This window comes from Dreissena polymorpha, chromosome 12, assembly GCF_020536995.1.
Source record: "Dreissena polymorpha isolate Duluth1 chromosome 12, UMN_Dpol_1.0, whole genome shotgun sequence".
NCBI classification, from domain to species: domain Eukaryota; kingdom Metazoa; phylum Mollusca; class Bivalvia; order Myida; family Dreissenidae; genus Dreissena; species Dreissena polymorpha.
The window spans coordinates 40,271,987-40,289,060 of record NC_068366.1 but is presented as its reverse complement, the minus strand read 5'-3'; the positions used below and the strand labels follow the sequence as shown (position 1 = coordinate 40,289,060).

The following is a 17,074-nucleotide window of genomic DNA, read 5'->3' as shown; positions in this document are numbered from 1 at the left end:
TTTCACAAATTGTAGTGAAGCTTTGAGATCATTATATAAGCATCTCAGCATCTTGTTTTTGCAAGAACAGCCTGAGATACAGAAAACAAATGTATTTGTTTAATAAATTGAGTGTTCATATAATAGTTTTTGCATAATTAAATACAATATGTTGAATTGTTATCATATATCAAAGTATATTATAAGGAAGTAGATGAGTATGAGAATATCAACTAGAAAATCGACATTGATCTTCTTTTTAAGTTCCAAACATCTGACACTTAATCTTTCTCATAGTTAAAATATAGAAGAAAACACACACAAAACATTCGAAAATGTATCATATCCAAACAACTGTCAAACTATTTTGGAATTTAAATGCACAACAAATCTGTAGCATAAATATATTATTTTTGCAAAAACAACTGTCAAAGCAACTATTTAACCAAACAGTGTTTGTGCTTCTAAAATGTGATTAATTGTTGTTGTTTTTTCTAACCCAATCGTTCACATTTTGGACAAAGTTTTTGTAAACTACCAGAACAATTTTCAGACTCACCTTGCAATGATAATTCCAATCATCATCATCGTCATCATCATCATCACCATCACCATCATCATCATCATCATCATCATCATCATCATCATCATCATCATCATCATCATCATCATCATCATCATCATGTTCATGTTCATCATCATTATCATCATCATCATCATCATCATCATCATCATCATCATCATCATCATCATCATCATCATCATCATAATTGTGCACCAACAACCTCATTACATCTAGAGTTGTAACATGGTTTTAATATAGCCATATAAGAAAATACTGCCTTGCCACCGGTTGGCAATGTTTTTCAACTAACTTTAACCATTTTAAAACTCAGCTGAGCTATCATAAAAACAAATGTTTTGACCAAGTTACATGAAGTTTGGTCTATAAATGTGACATCTAGAGTGTTAACAAGGTTTTACCATAGCCATATAAGGGGAAACTGCCCCGCACCCTGGGGGCAATGTTTTTCAACGGACCAAAACTATTTTTAAACTTAGCCTATCAATCATAAGAACAAATGTTCGGACCAAGTTTCATGAAGATTTGACTATAAATGAGACTCCTAGAATGTTAACAAGGTTTTACTATAGCCATATTAGGACAACTGCCTTGCCCCCTTGCGGCCATGTGTTCAACGGACCGAAATCATTTTCAAACTCAACTTAGCTATCATTGTGAAAAATGGTATGACAAAGTTTCATGAAGATTGGACCATAAATGTGACTTCTAGAGTGTTAACAAGGTTGTACTTAAGCCGTATAAGGAAAACTGCCCCGCCCCCTGGCGGCCATGTTTTTTCAACGGATAGGAACCATTTCAAACTCAGCCTAGCTATCATAATAACAAATGTTCTGACAAGTTTCATGAAGATTGGACTATAGATGTGACTCCTAGTGTGTTTACAACGTTTTAATATAGCCATATAAGCTTAACTGCCCCGCCCCTGCTGGCCATGTTTTTCAACATACGGGAACCATTGAATAACTCATCCGAGATATCATAAGAACAAATGTTCTGACCAAGTTTCATGAAGATTGGACTAAAAATAAGACTTCTAGAGTGTTAATAAGGTTTTACTATAGCCAGTAGCCATGACGCCTCAACCCCGGCGGCCATGTTTTTCAACTGACCGGTACCATTTTCGAACTCAGCTAAGATATTATTAAGACAAATGTTTTGACAAAGTTTCATGAAAAATAGAAAATAAATATGGCTTCTAGAGTGTTAACAAGCTTCTTCTTTAATTTGACCTAGTGACCTAGTTTTTACCTCACGTGACCCAGTTTCAAACTCGACCAAGATATCATTGGGACAAATCTTCTGACCAAATTTCATGAAGATCAGACAATACATATGGCGTCTAGATTGTTAACAAAGCAAAATGTTGACGACGCACGACGGACGACGCACGACGGAGAAAAGGTGATCACAAAAGCTCACCATGAGAACGTTGTTTTTAAGGTGAGCTAATTAATATAAAGCTTTCTGTCTTACACGAGGAGACCTACTGAAAATGAGGATTATTGTAAATAAAACAGGCAAAAATGTGTTCCAAACCATACATCCCAATGACAAAGTAGCCTTACACTCGCCAGTCTGATGGAAATATCATATCAGTACAGAGTTCAAAAACTGCACCAGATCATACATATTTTGTCACTATTCGCCAATAGCCATATATTATAGACCTAGGCTAAATCCACCAGTAATTTTGCACATTTCTATTTCTAAAATTAGTACTATTAAGGTCTACCTGCTTCTTTATTAGATGCCTTTTTTATATAAAACTTAAAAACAAACACAATTTAATTAGTCCCTATATTCATAAGATCCCTTTCTACCAGGGAACATAAAATAATTCTGACTGGCCCTTAAGTTGAAAAACCTTTACCACTTGGTTACGTATTTTGACGTATTCATAGTCCCTTAGAAAGTTCAATTTGATTTAAGACCTTTCTTACTAGATTCAAGTATTAAAGGCTTCATTTCCAACCCTTAGTTACTGATGAGCAGCACACAGCATAAAACATGAACAGACTGTGAGCTACTCGCAGGCTGTTCTGGTTTTACGCTGGTTGCAAAAGCAAAAGCCATTTTCAATTTGCTTCTTATGTGGGAAAGGAATAATACTCCTAAGTTGGTAAAATACTAAAAATATGCATCCTCACCAGTGATGAATGAAACATAACATGTTTAAATGCAAATGAGCCTCGCTCTGGGAAAATGGGGCATAATGCATATACATAAAGTGTTGTCCAAGAAAAGCCTGTACAGTCCGCACAGGCTAATCAGGGACGACACTTTCCACTTTCATAGGATTTTTTGTTCAAAAACCCGTCTAAAGGAAATTCCACTCCAGGTCAAACGTGTCATCCCTGATAAGATTTTGCGGACTGCATAAGCTTATCTGGGATGATACTTATCGAACATGCATTAAGCCCCACACTGGATTTACGAACCCATTTTTCTTAAGCCCCATAATACCGGTGGAGGAGGCGTAGGTTTCTCCACTTTTTCCTCTTCGACTAAATTTGCAGAATGCACTCTTGCTTGTTTCAGAATGTCGTTAATGTTCGTCCGAGGGGTAACACTACCCGGTGTTTGGGCTAAAATTGGCGGAGTTACCAAGGTGACGGTCCGTTCTAGAGAAGGCGGAGCCAAAACCGTTGGGGCAGTCTCAACAGTCGCTGATGAAACGATCTCGGAAGTCAGGGCAATTCGTTTTTCCGGAGTTTGTTCCAATGAAGGGGGTGGAGCTATGCTAGTGGATTGGGCCTGCATGGGAGGGGCTACCGATACCGTGGCAGCGGGGGGTGGGGGTAGCACACTGGCTGGCGCAGGCTCGTCAGGTACATGGGGGTCAAACTGAGAAATCTACAAACAAACATGCATCAACCAGTCATGCGACGGTTAGTATTAAAACAAACAAGCACACATTTCAATGGCAAAACAAGTTTGTAAATAATATTAGATAGCAAAATAAAGGAACGAACATAACTGAGTTCTCACAATCCAATGCAAATTCTGAACCAAGAAAAGTAATATCAATGTTAGCACCATAGAAACATACAAATATGTGTTGAAAATGTCTCTGAAGCAAATAGCTTTTGACATGCAGAATTGTATTACAACATTTAAACATGCAAAATTGAGAGCGCCTAAATATGGAGATACCTGCAGCCTCACAATATCAGGGGTACCATATGTAAAATAATGGAGGCCGATAAAATGCTTGATACCTGTGAAACATTCTTTTAAAATCATGTATAGCTTTCCAAAATCAACATTTACACCAGCTTGTTTACTTCCTAAAGTGATATTTTTCCCAAAATCAATAGGAAAAGGGCCTCTTCAAAATGAGCTAAGAAACCCCCCTTACTTGCTCATTTATTTCTTTGATTGGTTAATTTTGTTGCTTAATACTATTTCACAAACCAGCTAAAGACAATACTTACTTGATAATTTTTTTCTGGTCCTTTGATTGGTTCGATTTGCTGCTTAATACTATTTCACAAACCAACCAAAGACAATACTTACTTGTTCATTTGTTTCGAAGCCTCTGATTGTTTCTTTTTGTAGCTAAACACTTTTCACAAACTAAACCAAGACAACACTTACTTCTTTATTTGTTCCTGTGCCTTTGATTGGTTCATTCTGTTGCTAAATACTATTTAACAAACCAGTCCAAGCAAAGACTTACTTGTTTATTTGTCTCTGAACCTTTGATTTGATCATGTTCTTGATTGAAGATTTTTGTCTGTTCCTCCATTTTCGAGGCATCCTCACGTTCTTGACGCAGCTTCTCCTATAACATTAAGAGCAAAACAATTTATCCAGGATATTTATTTCATTTGTGGAAAGTCATTTTGAATGTAATTTTTATCTTGCAGGATAAATGGTCTGGACAATTAAATGTTTCATGCCTGAAGAGACATACAGTATCAGTATTGTTTCATTGCAATTAAGGTAGCGCACCTCTAATGATTTCCCGCGATTTATTTTACGATCATTGCCGATCTTCAATGATCGGTTATTTCCGAGAGATGAATTTTATTTTTTTCATAGTTCGAATTTTGTTATATGTTTACGTTATTCCTTTAGAATACATTATGTTCACAATAAATATTGACTTTGATCCAAATATTATCTGAAAAAATACGATTTCGCGATTTCTTCAAAGATTGGCGAGCCTTTTACCTGTTTACTTATTGATATCTAATTTAAGCTAGCACAATGTGAAGTTGTCGTGGCCTGGTGAGTGGTTAAGGCGATGGACTACAAATATTTTGGGATCTTCACGCGCAGGTTCGAATCCTGCCGACATCGCATACTTTTTGCGACACGTTTTATTTCTTTTCTAGCGTAGTTTGATTTAATATAGCATATATGCTATGTTTTTTGTTTAATATGTTGAAATTTTTATGCACATCCTTCAATTTTTAAAATTAAAACAACGTTATGGCTAAATTGGGTGATTAACTGCTGAAAATACGAATGATGCATGTTGCATTTTTATTTTTATTTCAAAAAGTAAACGGTAAATCTGTCTAAATTTTTACTTGGCTGAAATCACTTACATTTCATGGCGCTCTTTCATAGATAAAAATTTGTAAAAAAATAAATGTCTGTAAAAGAATACTTATTTCATCTTGTTTAAATATTAAACACCTTTACTGCATCTATACACACCAACAGCATGTCCATATTTGGAAATTTGAATGAATTATGGAACTTTTATATACCCCAGGAGTGAAAATAAACTGTACAAAAGCTGAGCGTAGGGATGGTTTTGAAAAAAACGGTATGTTTTTTTAAAAAGCATGGAAAGCCTACCTACAAATTTGCATGTAGTTCAGTGAAATGATGCTGATTAAGAAAATAATTAATTAGATTATATTTGGATATGTGCCCATTAGAGGTGCGCTACCTTTAGTAGCAAGACTGCAATACAATGTCATTTTCTGAATAAGTTCTTGCAGTGTTGATCACCAACATTAACTGTTATTTTTAACTAGTGAATGTTATTAGCGAAAATAACATTTAACCCTTTACAACTTAGATACGTATTTTATGGAAAGCCAAAGGGGACCCCCGCTAAAATACATATACTTATATAGTAAATATCGGGATTGTCATTTTTCGCGGAACTTTTACTTTCCGCGAAAAACCAATGCCAGCATGGCCATAAAACACTACATACAAATCGAAATCTAAAAAGCGCGGAACTTTCATATATTTTCCGTCGGAGCAATTATTTTTCAACCCTGTAGAAAAAGCGGGCTCAATTAATCGCGCGGAACGTTATTTATCTACTCTGTACAAATAGTAGTGTTTAAAATCGCGCGGAGATTGTAGAATGCTATTTTAAGAAGTCTATTAAAGAGAGAAAATCCAGTAAATACCAGATCCAAAAAGCGCGGAACACAAATATCGTCCGCGAAAATTAAGCATTGAATTACTGTACAAATCTCGGGTTGTTAGGTGTTAGAATCCCTAGTTACCCGAAAAATTTGATTGGATCCGATACTTAGAAATAACCAATCAGATACTTTGTAACAAATGCAACACAATCAGTGCGTTCAGTAAGTATAACGTTTCAAGATGGCGGAGCGAATTGCATGGTTATTGTTTCTACTCGATGGATTCGCAGATAATTCGGAAATAGATCAGATTGGGATCAATAACTGTATTGCATACGATCATTTACATGTATTACCAGGGTTGTATTTGTACTTTTTTAATATTGTGTAAAACTATCCGATAATATGCATAATGTTGACAATTGTTAATTAAATGAGCCGCGTTCTGAGAAAACTGGGCTTAATGCATGTGCGTAAAGTGTCATCGCAGATTAGACTGTGCAGTCCGCACATGCTAATCAGGGATTACACTTTCCGCTTTTATGGTATTTTTAATTTCAAGGAAGTCCCTCCTTACCGAAAATGAAGTTTATGCGGAAAGTGTCGTCCCTGATTAGCCTGTGCGGACTGCACAGGCTTACGCTAATCTGGGATGACACTTTACGAACATGCACTAAGCCCAGTTTTCTCCGAATGCGACTGAAATAATAACTTATTGTAATGTAATGTACTTGTGTCTTGTATTCGTTCAGTTGAACGTCAATATATTAATACATTTATTTTTGTTTTCAACCTATTAATTAAAATAAGGTATTGTTTTTAATCCGTTTTTAGTTTCGTTATAGCTGACCTAGATTTAAACATTTCGTCATAAATTAATAAATAAAATTATTAATAAATTTATGTTTTAATATAATTTATATATAAATTTTGTAGGTGTGTGTTGCCAGTAATGGTTGAAGATATGCCAAACAAATTGTGCCTCTCTATACAGACAGATTTCAGGTCTCAATTTCGACTTCAAAGGTCAACATATCACTGATATCAGGTTTGTCAGCTATTGGTTTGTATTATTCTTATCCACATTGCAGCAAGAATAACTGGATAACTTAACTTTTCAATAGCTATTACATGTAGATCTAATTTAAATTAATCATGTTTCTAAATCATCCACTAAATGCGGCTAATTCTCCACTTGTTGGAAGTTTTTTGTGATAAAACTTGGAGTAGATTTATTTTACTCCCAAACTTCCTTTAAGAAAGCCCAACAGCTGTAGAGTGATGGAAAATCTACTTCTTTAAAGTATTTATAAGTGAATAGACCCTTTTCACAATAAGCCAATATAGCAGGTAGTCAAATGATTGCAGAATTCCAGAATGAGGCTGAACGTGTAGAGATTTCTAATAGTGCATCGCAATATCGCTCTGCTTTTGATCATTCAGCTAGATCTACTTAATGATATTGCCAACACAAGTTGACTTCGTCAGAAATAGCCATTAATTACTTAATATATACTTTCCATTTTAAGTGCCAATATATGAAATACATTTTCTTGATTAAAGTACTTGTTTGTATTCTTGTTTGTATTCTTTTTTTTTGCACAAACTCTGACACTCCAAGTATGGCTTTCAATTCTTAGTGTGTGTAAATTGACAGTCTTAAACTTATTGGATTATCTGACACTCTTTGTTTGCGCATTATTTGGGCGATTAATCAATTATTTTATTTATTGATAGATCTTGCGTTTAAATTCCCCTGTATAAGTGTATTCAGCACAAACCCATAACCTCTTTATGATCAGATACTGTGCAGACAAATACTAAATAACAACGTGATGTCATAAACCACATTTTGTAGATATCTGGTCATCTGGTCATTTAACACAATTAATGACACCTCCATGTGACCATGGCGTCTCATGGTTGTAGCATTGCGTAGCCGTTTCTTGGAATAATTTAACGCCAAATACTCAATTGTTGCTTTTACTGAACATAAAAGATATTGTCAACATTGAAAGTCATCTGTCCAAAAAGATTGTCAGAAACTAAATACTGTATACATATTAGCCAGTTTTATCATAATTATAAAGTGCTTTATACCTATATATTTTTAATATTTCAAAAATTTCATGCTAAACATTTGTGTCATTTTCTTCTATTTGATAGGACTTTGTCTGATGCTTGATTCAACTCTTACACGTTCTATAATTCATGAAATTGTACACATCCTACCTTTGAAAATTGTAGTCTTACAATACTTAGTATTGTATACTGCTAATTTATGACTTCGATTTGTGCAATAATCGATGTTTAGTCTTCAGACCACATTTACTCTGATGCTTATGGGTAACTGGAAATTGTATGCCCCTGGAAGGGTGGCATATAGCAGTTGAACTGTCCGTCAGTCAGTCAGGATGTCTGTCCGAAAAAAATTAACGTTGGCCATTACTTTTGCAACATTGAAGATAGCAACTTGATATTTGGCATGCATGTGTATCTCATGAAGCTGCACATTTTGAGTGGTGGAAGTTCAAGGTCAAGGTCGTCCTTCAAGGTCAAAGGTTAAAAAAATATATGTATAATTAAAAGCGGCGCAGTAGTGGGCATTGTGTTTCTGATGAACACATCTATTGTTATATATAAAGATTAAATATAATTCATTAATATACACTAATAGTACATAACTTATGTCCTTGAATCATTATTTAGGTGTTATAACTTTTATATTTGAATTACTTATCAATTTTTTTACTTAACACAGCATGACATGTGATGGTTGTCTGTATTCATATGTTTGACTTAATTGTAACCAGTGTCAAGTGCGCATTATAATCTTGATATTCAACGCAATTTGCATAGCAAAAGAAAATGCAGTTCCACGTTCAGCCTTGTTCTGCAATTCAACGCGTCAGGTGATATGATTGATATCTAAAAATAGTATCGGTGTTCATATTGTGAAACTGGTCTATTATTCGATACTGATTAATTTGATGAATCAAGTTAATTTTTGTTAAATATCTGTTAAATATTTATGCCCCCCTCCGAAGAAGAGCAGGTTTATTGTTTTGCACATGTCGGTCCGAATGTCCATATGTCTGTCCACCAGATGGTTTCCGGATGATAACCCAAGAACGATTTTGCCTAGGATCATGAAACTTCATAGGTACATTGATCATGACTCGAAGATGACCCCTATTGATTTTCAGGTCACTAGGTCAAGGTCACAGTGACCCTAAATAGTAAAATGGTTTCCCGATGATAACTCAAGAACGCTTATGCCTAGGATCATGAAACTTCATAGGTACATTGATCATGACTCGCAGATGACCCCTATTGATTTTGAGGTCACTAAGTCGAAGGTCAAGGTCACGGTGACCCAAAATAGTAAAATGGTTTCCGGATGATAACTCAAGAACTTATGCCTAGGATCATGAAACTTCATAGGTACATAGATAATGACTCGCAGATGACCCCTATTGACTTTCAGGTCACTAGGTCAAAGGTCAAGGTCACAGTGCCAAAAAACGTATTCACACAATGGCTGCCACAACAATTGACAATCCATATGGGGGGCATGCATGTTTTACAAACAGCCCTTGTTTGAAATTTATTTTATGACATTAAAGTAATGTATAGGGAATTTAGTTACCTACACATTCTTTGAAAAGAAATTTGAATTGTAAATGTATACTTCATTTATTTTGTAGGAATTCTGTACAACTGTGGAACCATGTATGGTACGTGACCGCACAATGTTGGTTGGCAAAAGGATATTGGAATAAGCAAAGGTAAATTGTATGTGAAGGAGTCTTGACAATTGCAAATATAGTTAGTTTTTTTGTAAGGCTCGCAGAAAGTGACCCTAGCCTTCATATATAAATAAAAAGCTGAAAGAGTATTTATGAAAAATCGTGTAATCAAGTTTGCAATATGTTACATTTTATTTATAAGCTCATCTTTTTTTTTTGAAAAAAAAAGAGATATTGTCATCATCTTGGCGTCGGCGTCTGCGTCGGTGTCGGCGTCCGGTTAAGTTTTGTGTTAAGGTCCACTTTTCTCATAAAGTATCAAGTATAAAACTTATTTACTTACTACCATGAGGGGACTGGGCAGGCAAAGTTAGATAACTCTGGCGTGCATTTTGACAGAATTATGTGCCCTTCTTATACTTAGAAAATTGAAAATTTGGTTAAGTTTTGTGTTTAGGTCCACTTTATTCCTACAGTATCAAAGCTATTGCTTTCATACTTGCAACACTTACTATCATAAAGGGACTGTGCAGACAAAGTTATGTAACTCTGACTGGCATTTTGAAAGTATTATGTGCCCTTTTTATTCTTAGAAAATTGAAAATTTTGTTAAGTTTTGTGTTTTGGTCCACTTTACTCCTAAAGTATCATAGATATTGCTTTCATACTGGGACACTCGCAAATTATCATAAGGGGACAGTACAGGACAAGTTGAATAACTCTGGTTGTCATTTTGACAGAATTATGGTCCTTTTCTTACTTAGTAACTTTGAATATATGGTTAAATTTTGTGTTTTGATCTACTTTACTTCTCAAGTATCAAGGCTATTGCTTTCAAACTTCAAATACTGTCATGCTATCATAAGTTACTGTAGCTGGCAAGTTGAATTTAACCTTGACCTTTGAATGACCATGACTCTCAAGGTGAAATTATTAAATTTTGCTAAAATTTCCATAACTTCTTTACAAGCGTTACAAAGCAACTCTCATCTGACATACCACAATAGACTCCACCCAAACCATCCCCCACGCCCCCCCCCCCCCAAGAAAAGAAAAAAGTACTTTTTTTTTCATTTTGAAAGATCATCTAATAAATGACCACACCCTCACACTATACCCCCTGCCCATTTTTTTTAAACATGGCTAAAAAACACAAATATTTATTTTTATCATTTTTTCATTTTTGGAAGATAGTGTAATAAATGACCACACCACCACACTATACACCCTTCTCCACCCCACCTCTCCCTCCTTTGTGATTGAAGTATTGAGATAGGTCCCTTCAACTTTAAAAAAAATAGATGAGAGGTCTGAACCTGCAGGGCGGTGCTCTTGTTAACAATCAAATGAGACATAACTTAGAAGCTTCACTTCATTTACTTTGTCAGGCTGGCGTAGTGGATATGGTGTTCACCTAGTGATGGGAACATTTTGGGTTCAACCCTGTTTATTAGCGGTCTCTTTATCTTCATATATACAAAGTACTGATTACTCCCAGAAAACGGACTCTAGAATGTCTTAATAAGCATAAAGCTTTCAATGCAATCAAGCATAATTAATATGGCTAAACTCTAGCATGAATTTTACTTTTGTATTTCAGGGACTCAACATTACACAGTCATTTCAACATGTAGAGTCTTGTCAGCAATGATGGAGCAGTACTTCAGATTTCCAGAATCTCGTCATGAGCTGAAGATCATTGCCTATGGATTTCATGAATGATGTAGAATGATTGGACTGTTGATGGAACCCACAGTGCATGTCCTGCTTCAACATCTGAGCATAGGTCCTTGTTTATCAGCAGTTTAGTTCTTCAAGCAGTCTGTGACAGTAACTTGAAATGTTTGGACATATGACCTGGATGGCCAAGTTCTGTGCATGATGCCCATTTAAATAGGAACGGCCCAGTGGCGCATTAAATGGACATTTTTCGAATGTTCTCGAGGATTCAGCTTACCGCCTGACAAGAAATCTTGCTTTTTGTTCAGTATCGAGGCCATGGACATTTGTATCATTTGCAAAAGATACTGCGATATTTGTGCCTTTGTTCATGCTTTATAGTTGATTAACAATTGGAAGCCATAACCTGTTTTATAGGATGGTGTTAGTGGGACAATGAATTTTGTAAAGATTTAAAGACTGGAAAAGATAATTAAAAGTCAAAAGAGTTCTGCTATTGTTAAGCATGCTTTATTGATTTGTAATGTTAGAAAGATAGCATTATTAACAGAATAAAATGTCCATAATTTGAATATTCTACTGTTTTCAGCAACATTTAATTTGATATAGTACAAAATGCTGCATCATGTTATATCATGATCTGTTTTGTGAACAATGACCTTTCAATGTATATTTAATAATTTGTCAATGGGTGTTACACGCATAAGCCCTACCATTAGCCCAAAAAGGAATTGCTTAGGAGTTTTGCCACCTTCTAGAGAAAAATACGTCTCAGAAACAATTGCATTTTGGAAAGTCTATGGCTAGTAAAATTTGGATTCCTTTTGGATACCCAAGGTTACCAATTTATGTTTAATAAATTTGCAATAAAAAGCTTTGACAGAACATAATGTCACAGAGTCGAACACGTGTATGGAATAAAGTGGAAGTTGATTAAATGAGTAATACACATTATATGCTTCTTTGATTAAAAGTTTGTGTTTTCACTAAAACTGCAAACATAGTAAGCTTTAAAGTATTGCAACTAAATAAAAGATTCAGATTTAAATTGTATTATTTGAATGCACTGTCTAATACATATGAGCCTCGCTCTGTGAAAAAGGGGTTTAATGCATGTGCACTCCAGATTAGCCTGGGCAGATCGCACAGGCTAATCAGGGAGGATACTAAACGCACATGCATTAAACCCCTTTTTCACAGAGCAAGGCTCATATATGTTCAATAAACCAAAGATAATCAAAAACAAAATGAGACATTTAACCCTGTACCACTCAAAAACGCACTAAGACACATTCGAGAATAAATTTAATTTAAGACCTTTCTTACTATATTAAAGTTTTAAAGGCTTTGTTTCCAACCCATGGATACTGATGAGCAGCAAACAGCATAAAACCTGAACAGATTGTGAGTTACTTGCAGGCTGTTCTGGTTTTATGATGTTTGCATGTAGAAAATTTAAAATTTCTTCAGAGCAGGAAAAGGTTAATAATAACACAACAGCAATTATACTTAAGTTATTTTAAGACTTCATACTAATGCAAGTAACTTGCAACTGTCTAACCAAAATCGGAGATGGTGGAGGGCAAAATTAATGGCTGTGCACCTTGAATTATCTATTCATACTCAAACAATATAATGTTGATCTACAGTATCTTGTACAGCATGCATCTAATACTACAGCCAAATTTGCTTACAAATAATATTACAAGAAACACAAGTCATTAAAGACTTAACTTTATTGCATCAACCATTTAGCAGGAATAAAATATAAAGAGAAAAATTATGGCAATTTTTTCATCTGAACATGCAAGTCTTCATATACAATCCCATTGCATATAAAAACGACAGTTTACTATTTTTCCGTTCTATATGTCAGCATAAAGACAAGATGGTATTCACTGTGCAATAAAACACAAGCAATCATATTAAAATTGCTTTTAATTATATAAACTGTACCTTCACTAACATTCAAGAATTTTAATATAAATACATGATGAAAGATGAGCTTTTTCTTGTCTTAAAATAACTTGATACTTTGCAATGACCAAACAATACAATTCAACATACAAATTATCCAACAAAATATATTTTAATGACACAATATTTTTATTCAACAATAGGAATAGCTTAAGGTTGTAACATATTACACTAAAGTCACAGTGTCAATCTAAGCAAAGAGTAGAATCATAAAGAGATGTCCACAACGGATGATGTGCAAGCTGGCTCTGACACAGATTTCCACATCAGTTGATGTGCAAGCTGGTTATTACAAGGATGTGAACAACCGATGACGTGCAAGCTCTAAGACAGATATCCACAACAGAGATTGTCCTTGCTGGCTCTGACTAATGTCCACAAGTATATAACATGCAAGCTATCTCTGACTGATGTCCTAAACATATGACGTGCAAGCTGGCTCTAACACAGATGTCCACAACAGATTACGTGCAAGCTAGCACTTACACGGATGTCCACAACAGAGGATGTGTAAGCTGGCTCTAACACTGATGTCCAAAAGAGATGACGTGCAAGCTGGCTCTTACACGGATGTTCACAACAGATGACATGCAAGCTAGCACTAACACTGATGTCCACAATAGAGGACGTGCAAGCTGGCTCTAACACGGATGTCCACAACAGATGACATGCAAGCTGGCTCTTACTCGGTTGTCCACAACAGAGGTCAGATGGGCAAGCTGGCTCTGCCTCAGATATGTACACAGAAGATGATGTTCAAGTTGGGAACACTGCTACAGCTATAAAATACAAAAACCATGTTTCATACTATCATATTATTTTACTACATGTATTTCTTCCACAATACAGAACATTATACTCATTATTAGCATTCTGCTATTGCTATCTGAAGGTTTACCAGATGCTATGTGTGAAGATAGTTCATACCAGAAATTAGCCGAAAAACACTTTTTAGACATAATGTGCATTCTGCTTTAAGATATATAGCTCAGAATTCACTGGTTAAATCAAATTTTTTGGACTAAATTGGCGTGGCATGCAGACAAAATGTCGAGTTTTGAAACTGTGTCGTATCTGGTGTGAATCTTGAGTTATTTAATTTGGTCAGTATATCAGATGTGTACACCTGTTATATGTTAACTGTAAGAGTTTAGAATGTCTTGACAGTCATTGTGTTTGTAATACATTGTGTTATCTTTCAGATTTGTGTGACAGTTAAATATAATAATCAATAATCTTGTTCTGCATGCCGGTCAAATTGTTCCGTGGTAAACACCTACCCATTGTGGTCAACTCGTACCTGTTTTTTAGTCAACTTGTACCTACCCAAACTAAACCCGTACCCGATATACAGAAAAAGGTGTAGGATGGTTAGCTTATAAGTCAAACTCATAGAGACAATTTTTATTTTCCTCTTGATGTTTCCACTTAAATTATCTAAGCATTGCTCACGCAAGTTGTCTGTTGCAGATATGTATAAGCAGCGAAAGTGTTGATGAAAATTGACACTTGTGGTTGATGTCTTTCAAGAATTTTACAATTGTGACAAAATAAGACAAATGAAACAAGTTGAATAGTTTGAATGAGGTACGAGTTGACAACAAGAGCACCGCATAACGGGTGCCACGCTCTGCTACAGGTGCTTGTCAGATTATTTTTTTTTAGAGGTCACAATGACCTTGACCTAGTGACCCCAATATGGGTGTGGCGTGTAGAACAAATCAACATGCATCTACATATGAAGTTTCAAAGTTGTAGGTGGAAGCACTTTATTTTAGAGCCAATGTTAAAGTTTTATAGTAGAGGTCACAGTGACCTTGGCCTTTGACCTAATGACCCAAAAATGGGTGTGGCGTGTAGAACTCATCAAGGTGCATCTACATATGAAGTTTCAAAGTTGTAGGTGGAAGCACTTTGATTTTAGAGCCTATGTTAAAGTTTTATATTAGAGGTCACAGTGACTTTGACCTAGTGACCCAAAAATGGGTGTGGCGTGTAGAACTCATCAAGGTGCATCTACATATGAAATTTCAAAGTTGTAGGTGGAGCACTTTGATTTTAGAGCCAATGCTAAGGTTTTAGCACGACGCCTACGGCGGACGACGAGCTGGCTATGACAATACCTCGGGTTTTCTCCGAAAACGCCGAGCTAAAAATGGGTACGAGTTGACCAAGGTACGAGTTGCCTTTGGGATGAATTGCCTGTAAAGCCTTGTTCTTGTTCTTTTTAATTGAAGATGTATACGGTGCTGGACTAGAGCATACGACTGCCATAACAATAACTTGGCTCTCTACTAACTGAGCTTAAGGGAAGATGTTTCTTACACACAAACACTATATTTCATTATTTGACGACATATGATTATGACGTGTTTTGCGGGTGTTTATGTTTTAACAGAGACGTTTGCATATAAACAAACCGTGAAAACAACACTCGATACTCTTGAGCTGTTTTAATTGCATTAAAATTCATAAATCATGTATGTTAAATACTAACCTCATCGCTAATGTCATCAAAATTGATCACTCTTTCGCCCTTAAAAGGTTTTGTGTTAATGTGAAACAACCGTCATCATGATGACTGCATGAATGCTGGATAAGACGCGAGTTTTGATTGGTTCTTTCTAGGTGTCGGAACCAATCAAATTTTATCGCGTAACCACATAGCAACCCGAATTTCGTGCAGTAATTCAATGCTATTGAAAATCGCGCGGAGTAATGAATCTTCCGCGCGATTTTACATTAGCAACCCGCAATTTACATAGCAACCCGAGATTTGTACAGTAATTCAATGCTTAATTTTCGCGGAAGATATTTGTGTTCCGCGCTTTGTGGATTAGGTCCGCGCGATTTTATACACTACTATTTGTACAGAGTAGATAATATTAAGGTTCCGCGCGATTATTTGAGCCCGCATTCTCTACAGGGTTGAAAGATAATTGTTCCGACGGAAAATATATGAAAGTTCCGCGCTTTTTAGATTTCGATTTGTATGCAGTATTTTATGGCTATGCTGGCCTTGGTTTTTCGCGGAAAGTGAAAGTTCCGCGGAAAATGAAAATCCCGATATTTACTATATAAGTATATGTATTTTAGCGGGGGTCCCCTTTGGCTTTCCATAGTATTTTGACATTTTTGTAGTCCATTAGAAAGTAAAATTTAATCTAAGATCTTCCTTACAATATTCAATTTTTAAAGGCTTCATTCCCAACCCTTATATACTGATCAGCAGCAAACAGTATAAACCTGAACAGGGTGCGAGTTACTCGCAGGCTGTTCTGGCTTTATGCTGTTTGCATATTGCCATTTTCACTTTGCCTCTGAGTGAAAAAGGAATAATTTGCGCGCTATATTCAACCTACCTTTTCTTTGTGCACATGTAAGATGTGATAAATAAAAACACAACAGTACGTAAGCAGGGGCTTATGTTATATACAATGAAGTTTACCATATTGCAGTATGAACATTCACGTGTTCATTCGGAAGAACTGCCCTCAATATTTTCACACAAAAAATAGGCTGTTAACACCTGGTTAACCCTTTAACATTTAGATACGCATTTTGACGCATGTGTAGTCCCCGTGAATGCTAAATGTAATTAAAGACCTTTCTTACTAGGTTAAAGTTTTAAAGTCTTCATTTCCAACTCTTAGATATTGATAAGAAGCAAACAGCATAAACCCCGAACAGACTGCCAGTTACTCGCAGGCTGTTCTGGTTTTATGCTGTTTGCGCATGGTCATTTTCACTTTGCTTATGAGCGG

The 17,074-nt window shown here is 35.7% G+C and overlaps 1 protein-coding gene and 2 long non-coding RNA genes across 7 annotated transcripts in view; 1 reads left to right on the top strand and 2 right to left on the bottom strand.

The window, feature by feature from the left end:
* LOC127853028 (uncharacterized) overlaps positions 1-17,074 on the bottom strand; it is a 387,010-nt gene that overhangs the window by 359,249 nt on the left and 10,687 nt on the right. For all 3 annotated transcript variants that reach the window (XM_052387154.1, XM_052387153.1, XM_052387155.1), the window contains exons 9-10: positions 4,245-4,349; positions 3,029-3,418 (exon numbers count right to left, since the gene is read on the bottom strand). In XM_052387154.1, coding sequence (XP_052243114.1) covers positions 3,029-3,418; positions 4,245-4,349 — 495 coding nt within the window. The remainder of the gene's footprint in view (positions 1-3,028; positions 3,419-4,244; positions 4,350-17,074) is intronic.
* LOC127853043 (uncharacterized) lies at positions 5,706-11,905 on the top strand. Of its 3 annotated transcripts, none has more exons than XR_008036408.1 (4): positions 5,706-6,126; positions 6,841-6,952; positions 9,612-9,692; positions 11,254-11,905. It is a non-coding gene; the product is annotated as an uncharacterized LOC127853043 (long non-coding RNA). The 3 variants fall into 3 exon arrangements; XR_008036407.1 differs by having other exon boundaries at positions 5,706-6,253; XR_008036406.1 differs by lacking the exon at positions 5,706-6,126 and having other exon boundaries at positions 6,584-6,952.
* Positions 13,055-16,424, bottom strand: LOC127853044 (uncharacterized). The gene is made up of 2 exons (XR_008036409.1): positions 15,808-16,424; positions 13,055-14,089 (listed from the first exon to the last, which is right to left on the bottom strand). It is a non-coding gene; the product is annotated as an uncharacterized LOC127853044 (long non-coding RNA).